Source organism: Colius striatus, chromosome 1 (assembly GCF_028858725.1).
Source record: "Colius striatus isolate bColStr4 chromosome 1, bColStr4.1.hap1, whole genome shotgun sequence".
NCBI lineage: Eukaryota > Metazoa > Chordata > Aves > Coliiformes > Coliidae > Colius > Colius striatus.
Window position 1 is genome coordinate 945,711 of NC_084759.1, and position 12,037 is coordinate 957,747.

At 53.2% G+C, this 12,037-nt stretch overlaps 1 protein-coding gene across 4 annotated transcripts in view; it reads left to right on the plus strand.

Annotated features, from left to right (window-relative positions):
* The first annotated feature begins 278 nt into the window (after positions 1-278).
* NUP98 (nucleoporin 98 and 96 precursor) overlaps positions 279-12,037 on the plus strand; it is a 41,758-nt gene continuing 29,999 nt past the window's right edge. The window contains exons 1-9 of one of the 4 annotated variants that reach the window (XM_061990110.1): positions 279-427; positions 4,670-4,777; positions 6,092-6,193; positions 6,390-6,569; positions 7,077-7,216; positions 8,455-8,562; positions 9,295-9,478; positions 10,770-10,933; positions 11,707-11,844. In XM_061990110.1, coding sequence (XP_061846094.1) covers positions 4,705-4,777; positions 6,092-6,193; positions 6,390-6,569; positions 7,077-7,216; positions 8,455-8,562; positions 9,295-9,478; positions 10,770-10,933; positions 11,707-11,844 — 1,089 coding nt within the window. In that variant the 5' untranslated portion in view covers positions 279-427; positions 4,670-4,704. The remainder of the gene's footprint in view (positions 428-4,669; positions 4,778-6,091; positions 6,194-6,389; positions 6,570-7,076; positions 7,217-8,454; positions 8,563-9,294; positions 9,479-10,769; positions 10,934-11,706; positions 11,845-12,037) is intronic. The other 3 variants (XM_061990126.1, XM_061990134.1, XM_061990118.1) reach the window with 3 other exon arrangements.

The window sequence follows — 12,037 nt, forward strand, 5'->3', positions numbered from 1 at the left end:
CACCAGAGCGCTCTCTGATTGGATGGCTCAGGAGAAGCTTCCCCCCCCCACTCATCTCAACGCCCCGGATGTCGGGCGGGGCCGCGGCGCGACGTTCTGGACTCTTCAGCGGCCTCAGCCCCACCCCTCTCCTAGCGTCAGGACCAATCAGGCGCTCGGTGCGTCGTGACGTCATAAAGGAGGAGCTCCACTCTGGCCAATCAGCGAGAAGCACCGGCCGGTTGCCGAAGGGGGGGGGGGAGTTACGTCGCTTTCAAAGCTCGGCAGCCAATGGGCGGGGCGTGAGGCCGGGGCGCGCGCGCGGCGCCGTTGTGACGCAGCTGCGTCCGCTCCCCCCCCACACAGAGCGCTGCGCGGCGGCGGCGGCGGGAGCGGCGCGTGAGCCAGGCCCTCAGCGGGCCCTCAGCCGGGCCCTGCGCCGCGGCGGGTGAGCACCGGCACCCCCCGTCCTTTCCTCCCCTTCCACACCCGCTCTGGAGCCGTTTAACGCGGCGAACCGGAGGCCTTTGTTTTGTAACGTTGTTCCGGGGAGACCCGGCCGGCCTGAGGCCGCGGCCCCGCCTGGGGGGGTGAGGGGAGGTGGTTCGGGGGGTGTGAGGGGAGGTGGTTCGGAGATGAGGGAGCTGTGGGTGAAGGTTGAGCCGGGAGTGAGTTGGGGGTGTGTGGGGAGCAGCGGGAGGGAGCCCGCGGGACGGCGCCACTCTGCTCTCCACTCCCGCTTTCCTTTCGGGGGTCCTTGTGGGGAGGCCGCCCACAGCCTCCCCCCCTCCTCCCCTTCCCCCCCGGCCTGTGTTTATGGACTTTTGGCCTCTTTCGGTTTCTCGTGGCGGGGTGTCGATGGGGGAAGGGGGTGGGCGGTGATGGGCCGAGGGCGGTGTGAGGGGGTAATGCGGGGTGGGGGCTTTGAGGCGTGTGTGGCTGCGGGAGGGGTGCACCCTGGCAGCGTCGTGGTGTGGGAAGCCAGGCTGCTCTCACAGGGGGCAACGGGGACAAGCTGGAACAGAAGAGGTTCCAAAGCAACACAAGGAAAAACTTGCTCCGTGTGAGCTGAGGGAGCCCTGGCAGGGGCTGCCCAGATGGGCTGTAGAGGCTCCTTCTCTGCAGCCATCCCAACCCAGCTGGATGAGTCCCTGTGTGCTCTGCTCTAGGTGCTGCTGCTCTGGCAGGGGGTGGCACTGGGTGAGCTTTGCAGGTCTCTTCCAGCCCTTGAGGTTCTGTGAACAGGGGCTGTAACAGCGGGGGGTGTGTGGGGCTGTGAGCTCCAGCCTGCTCTTGGAAGAGTGCTTTAGGTGATTATAACGATTTAATTAAGCTGGAGGTGTATGTAATGTTAGTGTGAAGCTGTTACCAGAGCCCTGCAGGAGTGAGGGGATGGTTTCTCCCCGTCTGAGGATTGTACCCAGCGAGTGGGAGATGCCACTTGTGTAAAAATCCCAACTTTTGTTAGTCCCACTCCAGCTCTTCTGCATTTCTGTGCTGCTGCTGGTTCTGTGGGAGCTGGAAGCTTGGAGTGTGTTTTCCTGATCACCTTCAATGATCAGTGTCTAATGGGCTGAGCTTCTATTAGTGTGTGTGTCCCTGCTGCTGGCAGTGCCTGAAGGGGTTCTGCTGCATCCCCAACCACCTAAAGCCTGAGTTCAGCTTTGACAGGGGCTGTTGAGGATTAGTAGGTAAGGAAGGGTGGGTGTCAAAGGGAAACGAAGCTTCAAACCCTCTGTGAGAGGGAAATCTTACAACTTGTTGGTGTTTTGGTAAATTGTGCTTTGGATTTCTTCTGAAGTAGAATTTAAGAACCCTCAGTGTAGTGGCTTTGAAAAAGCAGTGGCACAAATGAGGGACACAGTGAAAGAAAAGAGAGTTTCTGAACTGCCAGTAAGGTTGGGAGTGACCAGAGTGAACAACACCACAACATGTGGACCCTTTGTACCTGCAATTCAGTGAGATGTGCTTAGAGGCTCAGGGAGGTGGCCAAAAACACCCCATGGAAAGAGAGAAGAATGTAGCTGAAGGGGTTGTGGGAGAGCTCAAGAAACGCTCTTACATCAGGGCACAATTCACCTTACAAGTGTAAAAGAACAGGAAGGAGATTTTAAGGCATCTTAATAGGTGGTGTGGTGTCAGGGAGGGCAAGTTGTGAACTTTGGGGTACTGAGGGGTGAATGTTCTTGGAAGCCACGTATAGAGCACAAAGGCTGGGGTGTTGGGGGAGTGAAGAGGAGGCAGTTCCATGTTTTATCCTGCTGTCCAAAGCCAAGCTCTGCTGGCAATCAAAAAGCAGCCTTGGCCTCCCAGCAGTGAGGTGGTTATGGGGGAATTGATGGTGCAGCTGGAGAGTGGACAGGGCATGGGCATTGGGAGCAGGGCTTTGGGGGTTACAGTGGGATGTGGTGTTACCCTGTGGTGTTACCCCAGCATGCTGCAGTGGGGCAGGCAGTGTGCTCTCCCAGGAGCTGGTTCTAGGCTGCTGGTGTTTTACCACAGCAGATTTTTCTTTCTTATGTACCAGAATCAGTCCTGTTAATGTACTTCAGGAATCACAGAAGCTCAGGGGCTGGAAGGGACCTGCAAAGCTCATCCAATGCACCCCCCCTGCCAGAGCAGCAGCACCTAGAGCAGGGCACACAGGGACTCATCCAGCTGGGGTTGGGATGGCTCCAGAGAAGGAGCCTCCACAGCCCCTCTGGGCAGCCCCTGCCAGTGCTCCCTCACCTCAGCAGGGAACAAGTTTGTCCTTGTGTTGCTCTGGAACCTCTTCTGTTCCAGCTTGTCCCTGTTGCCCCTTGTCCTATCTCTGGAAGGAAAGAAGCCTGCAGGGATTTGTGTGTGCGAGTGGGAAGACCCTTGACACCACAGAATTGTGATGTGCTGTTGTTCTGGGTAGTTAAAGATTTACCCCAAACATCATCTCAGTTATTTCTCAGTGTCAGATCCTGCTTTGCTCTCGACTGTTTTAGGCTCCTGTAGTGCTCAGGTGGCTGCAGAGGTAGAGTGGGTAGCTACAGCTGCAAAAGTGTGGATTTGGCTCTTCCCAGAAGGAGTTTTTGGGGAAGGGTCGATCTGTTCTCCCTGGTAACAAGCAACAGAATCAGAGAAAATGGCCTCAAGTTGCCCCAGGGGAGGTTCAGGCTGGATGTGAGGAGGGGTTTCTTGCCTGCAAGGGCTGCCAGGCATTGGAAGGGGCTGGTCACTGTCCCTGGAGGGGTGCTGCAGTCACTGTCCCTGGAGGGGTTTCAGAGCTGGGTGGGTGTTGCACTGAGGGCAATGGGCTGCTGGGTGATGGGGCTGGGACAGAGGCTGCACTCCATGGGCTGAAAGGTCTGTTCCAGATGAAACCATTCTGGTTCTCTGGCTGGAGCCCTCAGTGTGCTGTGACTGTGCTGGGCCCTGTGCCCACTGCTTGTGCTCTTCCTTCTGGTGGGAAAGATGTCAGAGGGTTGGGAGCTGTAGGGAAGCTGTTCAGATCCCTGGGCAGAGGGGAGGGGGGAGTGGCTTTGGAGAAGTTTGTTGCTCTCCTGGGTGTTGAACCTCCTGGAAAAACCTAAACAGACTTTAAAAAGAAATGCTCAAGGTCAGTGTTGCTCCATGGAACAGTGTTACCCTGACTTAGGAGTAAGGAGCACGTTGCAGATGCTCTGGTGTGAGCTCTGTGTCAGGGTTTTCTGCTCCTGTGAGTTCTGTGCTGCTGGGGTTGGCTGGTAATGCCAACAGGAGGGTTTTTGTGGGTGATATTGGCGTTTTCAGTGGTGGAGCTGAGGGCTGTCAGCCCTGATGCAGAAGCACAGTGCCAGTTGCTGACTGGAGTGTGCCTCAGGATCTGTCACTTTATTTTTGCTGGGAGAGCAAAGCAGTGAAGTTGCATGTGTACTTGGAGAAGAGATTGGAGTGGGATAGTGTTACTAAATGTAGCTATAAATAAAAGGGCTGGAGTTGTAAATGGGGTCCTGGCCTCAATGGGGTCACAAAGCTTCACTGAGCAGCTTGAAAAACAACAGTGAGGTTGTTGAAGGGTCTGGAGGACAAGAGTTGAGACAACTGAGGGCCCTGGGGGTGTTCAGCCTGGAGGAGGCTGAGGGGAGACATGAGCACTCTCTGCAACTCCCTGACAGGAGGCTGTGGCTGGAGGGATGTTGTTTGGTCTCTGCTCAAGCAGCTACAAGCACCAGGACAAGAGGAAACAGCCTGAAGTGGCCAAAGGGGAGGTTTAGATTGGAGGCAACTTCTTCCCCAGGCTGCCCAGGGAAGTGAGGGAGTCCCCAGCCCTGGAGGGATCCCCAAAGCTGTGGAGCTGAGGTGCTGGGGCATGTGGTACCTCATGTGGAAACATGTGGGAGGTGCTGTTAGTGCTCAGTGTTGTTGAGGGTGCTGTTGGGGACATGTGGATCAGGGCAGTGGTTGCATTTATTGGTTTTCCTCAGTCTGTCAGACATCCACACCTGAAAATGCCACCCTAATTACAGATGGAAGGCAGTGCACTAGGGCACTAATACCTCTGTGGTGTGTTCTTTCTAGGGTCTTGACTGTGTTTTAAATTCCTCAGTGTGACTTAAACACTCTGTCATGCATGCTGTGGCATGAGTGCTCGGGTGAGATGGCTTACATCAGCAACAAGGACCATGGAAAATGGGTTTTCAAGATAAACTTCCACTAAAAGATGGATTTTTCTTTTCAGGTTGAGGGGGGAAAAGCCTTGATACATCCTGAAAAATGTTTAACAAGTCCTTTGGAACTCCATTTGGAGGCAGCACTGGCTTTGGAACAACTTCAACTTTTGGTCAAAGTAAGTAACACATCCCAGCTGTCTGACTTTGCAGTACTGGGGGTGTTTCTTCCTGGAGGTGCAGCTGGGGAGTCAGACAGAGGGGCTGGTGCTGTGTGTGTTGGAGTGCTGCTGGACTGGCCACTCACTCACTGGGCAGGGAGTCTGCTTCAGGAGCCATCCTCACTAACCAAGGTGTGGTGTGGGAGCATCTCAGGAATCCACCTACAGGAGTTGAAACTCCCTCCTGTAAAAGCAGTGGACACCCAAATGCTTGGATGAGGGCTGTCTTACCAGGGTAAGGGGGGAGATTCAGCCTTGGCTGGAAGGACAAAGCACTGAGGAGTGTGTTCTGGAAATACACAGTGTAAATAGCACAGGGAGGGAGTTTCAGTTGTAAAGCTGAGCACTGGTGTGTGCCTGGCTTCTTAGGAAGGAAACACAGCAATTCTGGTTATATTGCTGCTATACCAAGGCATGAGAAGGGCAACACCCAGATGACATTAAAAACCCATAGAGGCCTCAGAGGAGTGTCTGTGTACTCTGTAGAAGCAGCTGACTCACATTGGAGCCTTTTGCCCCAAGAGCTCTGGAGAATTGTTAATTGTACCCCTTCACCTATCCCAGATGTTGATGTCTCAGTCATCATGCACTGACTTCTTCTGCAAAGTCAAAAAGGCAGTGACAGCACTTAGTTTCAGCATGGTGGGGGGCTGGCAGGGCCCTGCAGAGCTTCTGAAGCCCCAGCCCCTGCTCCAGCAGCTGCCCCTGGCTCAGGGGGCACAGGAACGTGTCCAGGGGGGGTTGGAAACCTCCCCAGAAGGAGCCTCCACACCCTCCCTGGGCAGCCTGGGCCAGGGCTCCCTCCCCTCAGCACCAAAGCACTTACTCCTCCTGGGCCAGGGGCACTTGCTGTGTCCCAGCCTCTGCCCCTTCCCCCTTGTCCTGCCACTGGCCACCACACACCCAAGTGGCACCTCCTGAGCCTTTCAGCACCTTGCAGGAGCCTTTAGGTGCTTGTGAGTGTTGCTGAGGTGCCCCTGAGCTCAGGCTTCTGTTCCCCAGGCTGAGCAGCCCCAGGGCTGCAGCCTTTCCTCCTCACACACATGTTGCAGCCCCTCAGCACCTTGGCAGCCCTGCACTGGCCTCTCTGCAGCACTTCCCTGTCTCTCTGCAGCTGGGCAGCCCAGCCCTGGCCACAGCACTGCAGATGTGGCCTCCCCACTGCAGCTGGGGCAGAGCACAGGGGCAGCACAACCTCCTTTGACCATCTCATTGACCTCCTAGTGCACGTGTTCAGAACGTGGCTCCATCTCCAGTAATGCTGCTTTTCAGATGCTGGCTTTGGGACTACGAGTGGAGGAGCGTTTGGAACATCAGCCTTTGGGTCCAACAACAATACTGGAGGCCTCTTTGGGAGTACACAGACAAAACCAGGTATTGCTGTGTGAGAGCTGCAGGGAACACAGCCTTGAGGGAAGGGTGTTGTTACAAAAAAGGTGGGAGGAGGAAAAGTAAAATGACCAAAGAAACCATCAACAAAAGAGCAATGAGCCCAAAATACCCCAAAGCAACCCCAAAAGCCCAAACAGCTGGTGACTGCAAATGTTTAACACTCTGTCTGTGTCTTCAGGGGGATTATTTGGTTCGACCACGTTTAACCAGCCAGCCACCTCCTCCACAAGCACTGGCTTTGGGTTTGGAACATCAACTGGGACATCCAATAGCCTCTTTGGAACTACCAGCACTGGTGGAGGCCTCTTCTCATCCCAAAACAATGCCTTTGCACAGAATAAGCCAGCTGGGTTTGGAAGTGAGTAAAACCTCTGGGTGTCTGAGGGGTGTCGCTTATTGTCTGTCTTTGTTTGGCATCCAGAGCACTGGGTGGATGTGTGGGTCACACACAAGTGTTAAGGTGGGGTTGTGGTGGGGTTTTTTCACTCCTGAAGGATACTGTGCTGTGACTCCCTGAGGCAGAAGCAGCTGCTTGCAGGCCCTTCTGAGAGGAGACAGGAACCTCACTGACTGCCTTTCACACACATCATGGCCTCAGCATTGTCAGGGGTAGAGCAGAACTGGCTGCTGGAGTGACTCTGGTCTTTGCTGGGGTGATGAGTGTGAGGCAGCCTTCTGCAGCAGAATATCCCAGCAGCAGAGTGATTCCAGCAGCAGACTCTTGTGTTGCAGCTCTGCTGTAAACTGTTGCAGTGGGTTCTTCCATTTCTGAACCATTCTGTGAATTGGGATGGAAAGTATTTGGGTTGAAGCTTGAAAATTCAGGTTTGTTCTTGTACTGACCTTTTCCTTTGCTTTTGTTAAGACTTTGGGACCAGCACCAGCAGTGGAGGTCTCTTTGGAACCACCAACACCACTTCCAACCCTTTTGGGAGTACATCTGGCTCTCTTTTTGGCCCAACCAGTTTCACTGCTGCCCCAACTGGCACAACTATAAAGTTTAATGTGAGTTCTGGTTTTCCTTCTTAATCAAGCCTGTAGGAAACGTGACATCCTGCTGTTGCAGTCACTGAACTTGAAACAAAACATTAATGAGAGGGTGGTTGCATGCAAGTGTTGAGCCATGGTGTGGAAACTTGGCCTTTAGTGGAACTATTGCAGTGGAAATAGTGTGTGATGGACCTCAAAGAGCTCAGCTTTGTTGTAATTGTGAACTTGGCAAACTTCTCAGCCACAGTGCAGTGATGCCCTGGCTAAACTTGCTGGGTTTGCAGCTCCAGAGGCAGAGCAGCTCTGAGAATGGAGCCTTCTCAGTAAGGTAGGAAGTGCTGCAGAAGTTGGGGTGACCAGTGCTGAGTGCAGTTAAGGCATCTGGGAGTGGGTCACAATAAATGCAGTTCTCTTCCAAGTCAGCATGGTGTTGGAAAAGGGAACTGGACTGGGAAGCCTGATCCTGTGTGTCTTGTGGCAAAACACCCTTTGAGGAAGGATTCATACCATCTTGAATGTTCTGAGGCAGCTGAACATGGAGAGTGGTTGGGAAAAGAGGCTGTGGTGGAGATGGGGTAACTGGTACCTGCTGTGGACAGACATTCTTTCCTAGAGTCCCTGAATAGTGGGGGTGGGCAGGACCCTGCAGAGCTGCCCCAGCCCCTGCTCCAGCAGCTTCCCCTGGCTCAGGGGACACAGGAACGTGTCCAGCTGCGGATGGAAACCTCCCAAGAAGGAGCCTCCACACCCTCCCTGGGCAGCCTGGGCCAGAGCTCCCTCCCCTCAGCACCAAAGGACTTGCTCCTCCTGGGCCAGGGCTCCCTCCCCTGCCCAGTAAAGACATTTTTCCTTTCCCAGGTGTTTGTTCATTCAGTTTCAGCCCTTTTAATTTCCAGGCTGAGCTGATTTAATAGACTGAAACTTTGTTATTTGGGGATGTGGAGAGAACTGTGATGATAACTTGGGCACCTGAATGCTCTGGGGTTACACTTCCATGTCCAGGGGGGACAGTGGATTCCACATGTAGCTAGAGGATTTGTGCCACAGGTTAAGGTGAACTACTTCTGAAGTGAGAATGAGCTGTGCTGTGTTTGAGTGGGACTGGTGTGAATTGTGCTGCTGAGTGCCCCTGGGTGAAGCTGCACACTGCTCTAAAACTCAGGCTGTAGCAGCACCTGCTGAGAGAGCACCAACTGTATGGAAATAAAGATGGCTTTTGGTTAAATGTGGCATCTTCACCTCTTCCCTTGCAGCCCCCAACTGGTACAGACACTATGGTCAAGTCTGGAGTTAGCACAAACATCAACACCAAGCACCAGTGTATTACTGCCATGAAGGAGTATGAGAGCAAATCTCTGGAGGTTAGTCAATGGGTGTTGTGTCTGGTTTGGGTGGGTTTGTGACTGCAGTGAGTGCTCATTAATGTGAGAATAGCCTTCAGTTCTTGTGTCACCTCATAGAACACTTAGTGCATCTCTGTGTGAGTTGTGTTTGTAAGTGCTTAATGCTGCAGTTCTCAAGGAACCGAAGTTCCACCTCCCCGTGCACCAGAAGGGTGAGAGATCCTGTTGGGAGCAGCCCTGCACTGCTGAGATGATGGCAGAACCTCAGACAGTACTCAGACCTTTAGTATAAACCATCAGCCCCAAACATTTCACCATGAGACCATTCAAGTGCACTTGATTTGGCACTTGAAAACAGATCTTCTCCTCAAAAGATCTGCAGAAGCTCTTGAAAAACACAACTGAAGCCCAGAGGAGAACTGCAGAGGCACATCTAAGTTTAGCTCCTGTTTATCACAGTCACAGAGTGGTAGGGATTGGTAGGGACCTCTAGAGCTGCTGCAGTCCCAGCCCCTGCTCCAGCAGCTTCCCCTGGCTCAGGGGGCACAGGAAAGTGTCCAGGGGGGTTGGAAACCTCCTGAGCAGGAGCCTCCACACCCTCCCTGGGCAGCCTGGGCCAGTTCATGGTATCTCCCTTCTCAGAAATGTGGATGTGGAGCTTCTCTTGATTCCTTGCTCCTGGAGTTGGTGTTGGTAACAACACCAGCCCAGCCTTACCCTGTGTGAAGAGAGCTGGGTTTGCCTTTCCAGGAACTCCGTTTGGAAGACTACCAGGCAAACAGGAAAGGACCCTCAAATCCTGTTGGAGCAGGAGCAGCTACAGGCTTGTTTGGGTCTTCCACTGCTACATCAAGTGCAGCTACAGGACTTTTTGGCTCTTCGACTACTAACACAGGCTTTTCATATGGACAGAATAAAACTGCTTTTGGAACCAGTGAGTAACTTGCTGGTGCTGTTGTGACTGTGAATGGGTGTGCAAATGTTCTTTTAAGCTGTTTAAAGTCTCACAGAACATTCAGGGCTGGGAGGGACCTGGGAAACTCATCCAGTGCAGCCCCTCTGCCAGAGCAGCAGCACCTAGAGCAGGGCACACAGGGACTCATCCAGTTGGGTTGGGATGGCTGCAGAGAAGGAGCCTCCACAGCCCATCTGGGCAGCCCCTGCCAGGGCTCCCTCACCTCAGCAGGGAAGGAGTTTGTCCTTGTGTCTCTTTGGAACCTCTTCTGTCCCAGCTTGTCCCCGTTGCCCCTTGTCCTGTCACTGCCCATCCCTGAGCACAGCCTGGCTCCAGCCTCCTCACACCCACCTTGATGTGTCTGTAGCATGACTGAGCTCAGCCCTCAGGCTGCTCCAAGCTGCAGAGCCCCAGCTCCCTCAGCCTCTCATCACAAGGCAGATGCTCCACTGCAGCATCTGTGTCCCTGCTCTGAGCTCTCTCCAGCAGCTCCTGTCCTTCTGCAAATGAGGGGCCCAGAGCTGGACACAACATCCCAGCTGTGGTCTCACAGGGGCAGAGCAGAGCTCAAGATGAGGCAACACTGAAGTGAGCTCAGAATTTTCCCCTTTGTATCATCAGTATCCATGGCAGGTTCTTTGCCATCCCAGTTACTACTGACTTACTGCTGAGGGATTGCAGAGGTCCCCTGCAGCCCCCAGGTTTTGTGAGAAGACAGTTTTACAGAGCACCTGGCTAGTCAAAACAAGTTGAGTAAACCCCAGGGTATTGCTACTGCTCAGATGGGCAGTGGCACCAGTAGATTGATGTTGAAATGGAGATTCTTTTTGTGCTGTTGAGCAAATGCCCCTGGAAAGGGACAGGTTCATTGATGGGAGCCAAACTAGAGTTTGCCAGGAGCTTTTTCCCCCCAGTAGATCAGGAATAGGATGTGCATCAGTTGTATGTTGTGCCATTGGGATTCATCTCTTGGCATCCTTGGTCAAGAGGTGCAAGCCATGAAGCAAATGCTGTACATGTTGGTGTCTGTGCTTCAGGAGTGTCTGGCTGTTCTGTTGGCCTGAAGAACCTTTTTCCCTGGTGCTGTCTGTGCTTCAGGAGTGTCTGGCTGTTCTGTTGGCCTGAAGAACCTTTTTCCCTGGTGCTGTCTCTGCTTCAGGAGTGTTTTGCTGAAGAACCTTTTTCCCTGTGTGAATGTGCTGAGTGTGGAGATGTAGCAGGTTTGGGTAAATACTTGAGGGGGTTTAACCCATGTGTTTACATGCTGTAGGTACAACTGGCTTTGGAACAGGAACAACAGGAGGTCTTTTTGGTCAGCAGTCTCAAACAACAAGTCTGTTCAACAAACCATTTGGTCAGGCCACAACCACGCAGAACACCGGCTTCTCCTTCGTCAACACCAGCACTCTGGGGCAGCCCAACACAAGCACCATGGTAAGGAAGCTGCTTGAACAACCCTTAAAGGTGGAAGCTGTGCTGTAGCTACTCCAGCTGGACAGAGGAGGCTGTGATACAGAGATTTAGATCTCCCTCAGGCTGTAGTGCAGCTTCCCAGCAGCGGGATGCAAGGCCCTGGAGGCTGCTGTCTGAGCTGGCCACTTCTCTCCATTGACCTTTTGCCCTTTTGGGGACTGGACAGCAGTGCAGCTTTTAACAAATAACTTTTCCCATTCCCTTCTGCTCTGTCAGTTCAAGTGTTTCTGACCATGTTCACACAGATAATCCTGTTCCATGATTAACACTCTGTGGGAATTCATTAACAGTTCTGTACTCTGGTGCCTAACGAAGCAGCAGTCCTGGGCTCTCCTCATAGGAAGATGCTACATAGCTGTAACCTCTTGCCTAGCTGGGGCTTTGGCTCCAAGCACACTGTATTCTTTCTTGAGTAGCTGGTGTCTTCTTCCAGAAAACCCTGTGAGCAATGTTTCTTTTCCATCCCCCTCCCCCGAGGTGAGGAGATCCCCGGTTCCTTTGAAGCTCGGAGCATAAATCGGTTGATAATTGATTGTTATTTCCTTTTTATAACTCAGATCTTGGAGACTGACTAAAGTTTCCAGGTTCCTTTTCAGCCACCCTCTTCCCCCAGCAACAGAGGTCATGTCTGTAGCCTTGTTCTCTTAACTGACTCGTCCTGTGGGCTCTGTTACCGTCAGTGTCAGGCGTGGAGAGGCTTTGCAGCGTGATCTTAACCTAGTTCCTGTTTGTAGGGTCTCTTTGGGGTAACCCAGCCCTCACAGCCTGGAGGCCTTTTTGGAACAGCTGCCAATACAAATGCTGGGACTGGATTTGGGACTGGAACTGGCCTTTTTGGACAAGCTAACACGGGATTTGGTGTTGGCGGTTCGGTATGTCTGTACCTTCGTCTTCAAAAATGAGTAAGAAAGGGAAACCAAACCCAGTGGCTGAGAGTCCTGTCCCTGGGCTCTGACCCCATGAGGGTAGGGCTCTGCTAAGAGTCCTGTGGTTTGGAGTGAACTGCAGGAGGCAGTAGAAGCATGTGTGATGGGACTTAGTGCTGCAGGAGTGACTCTGTAACCA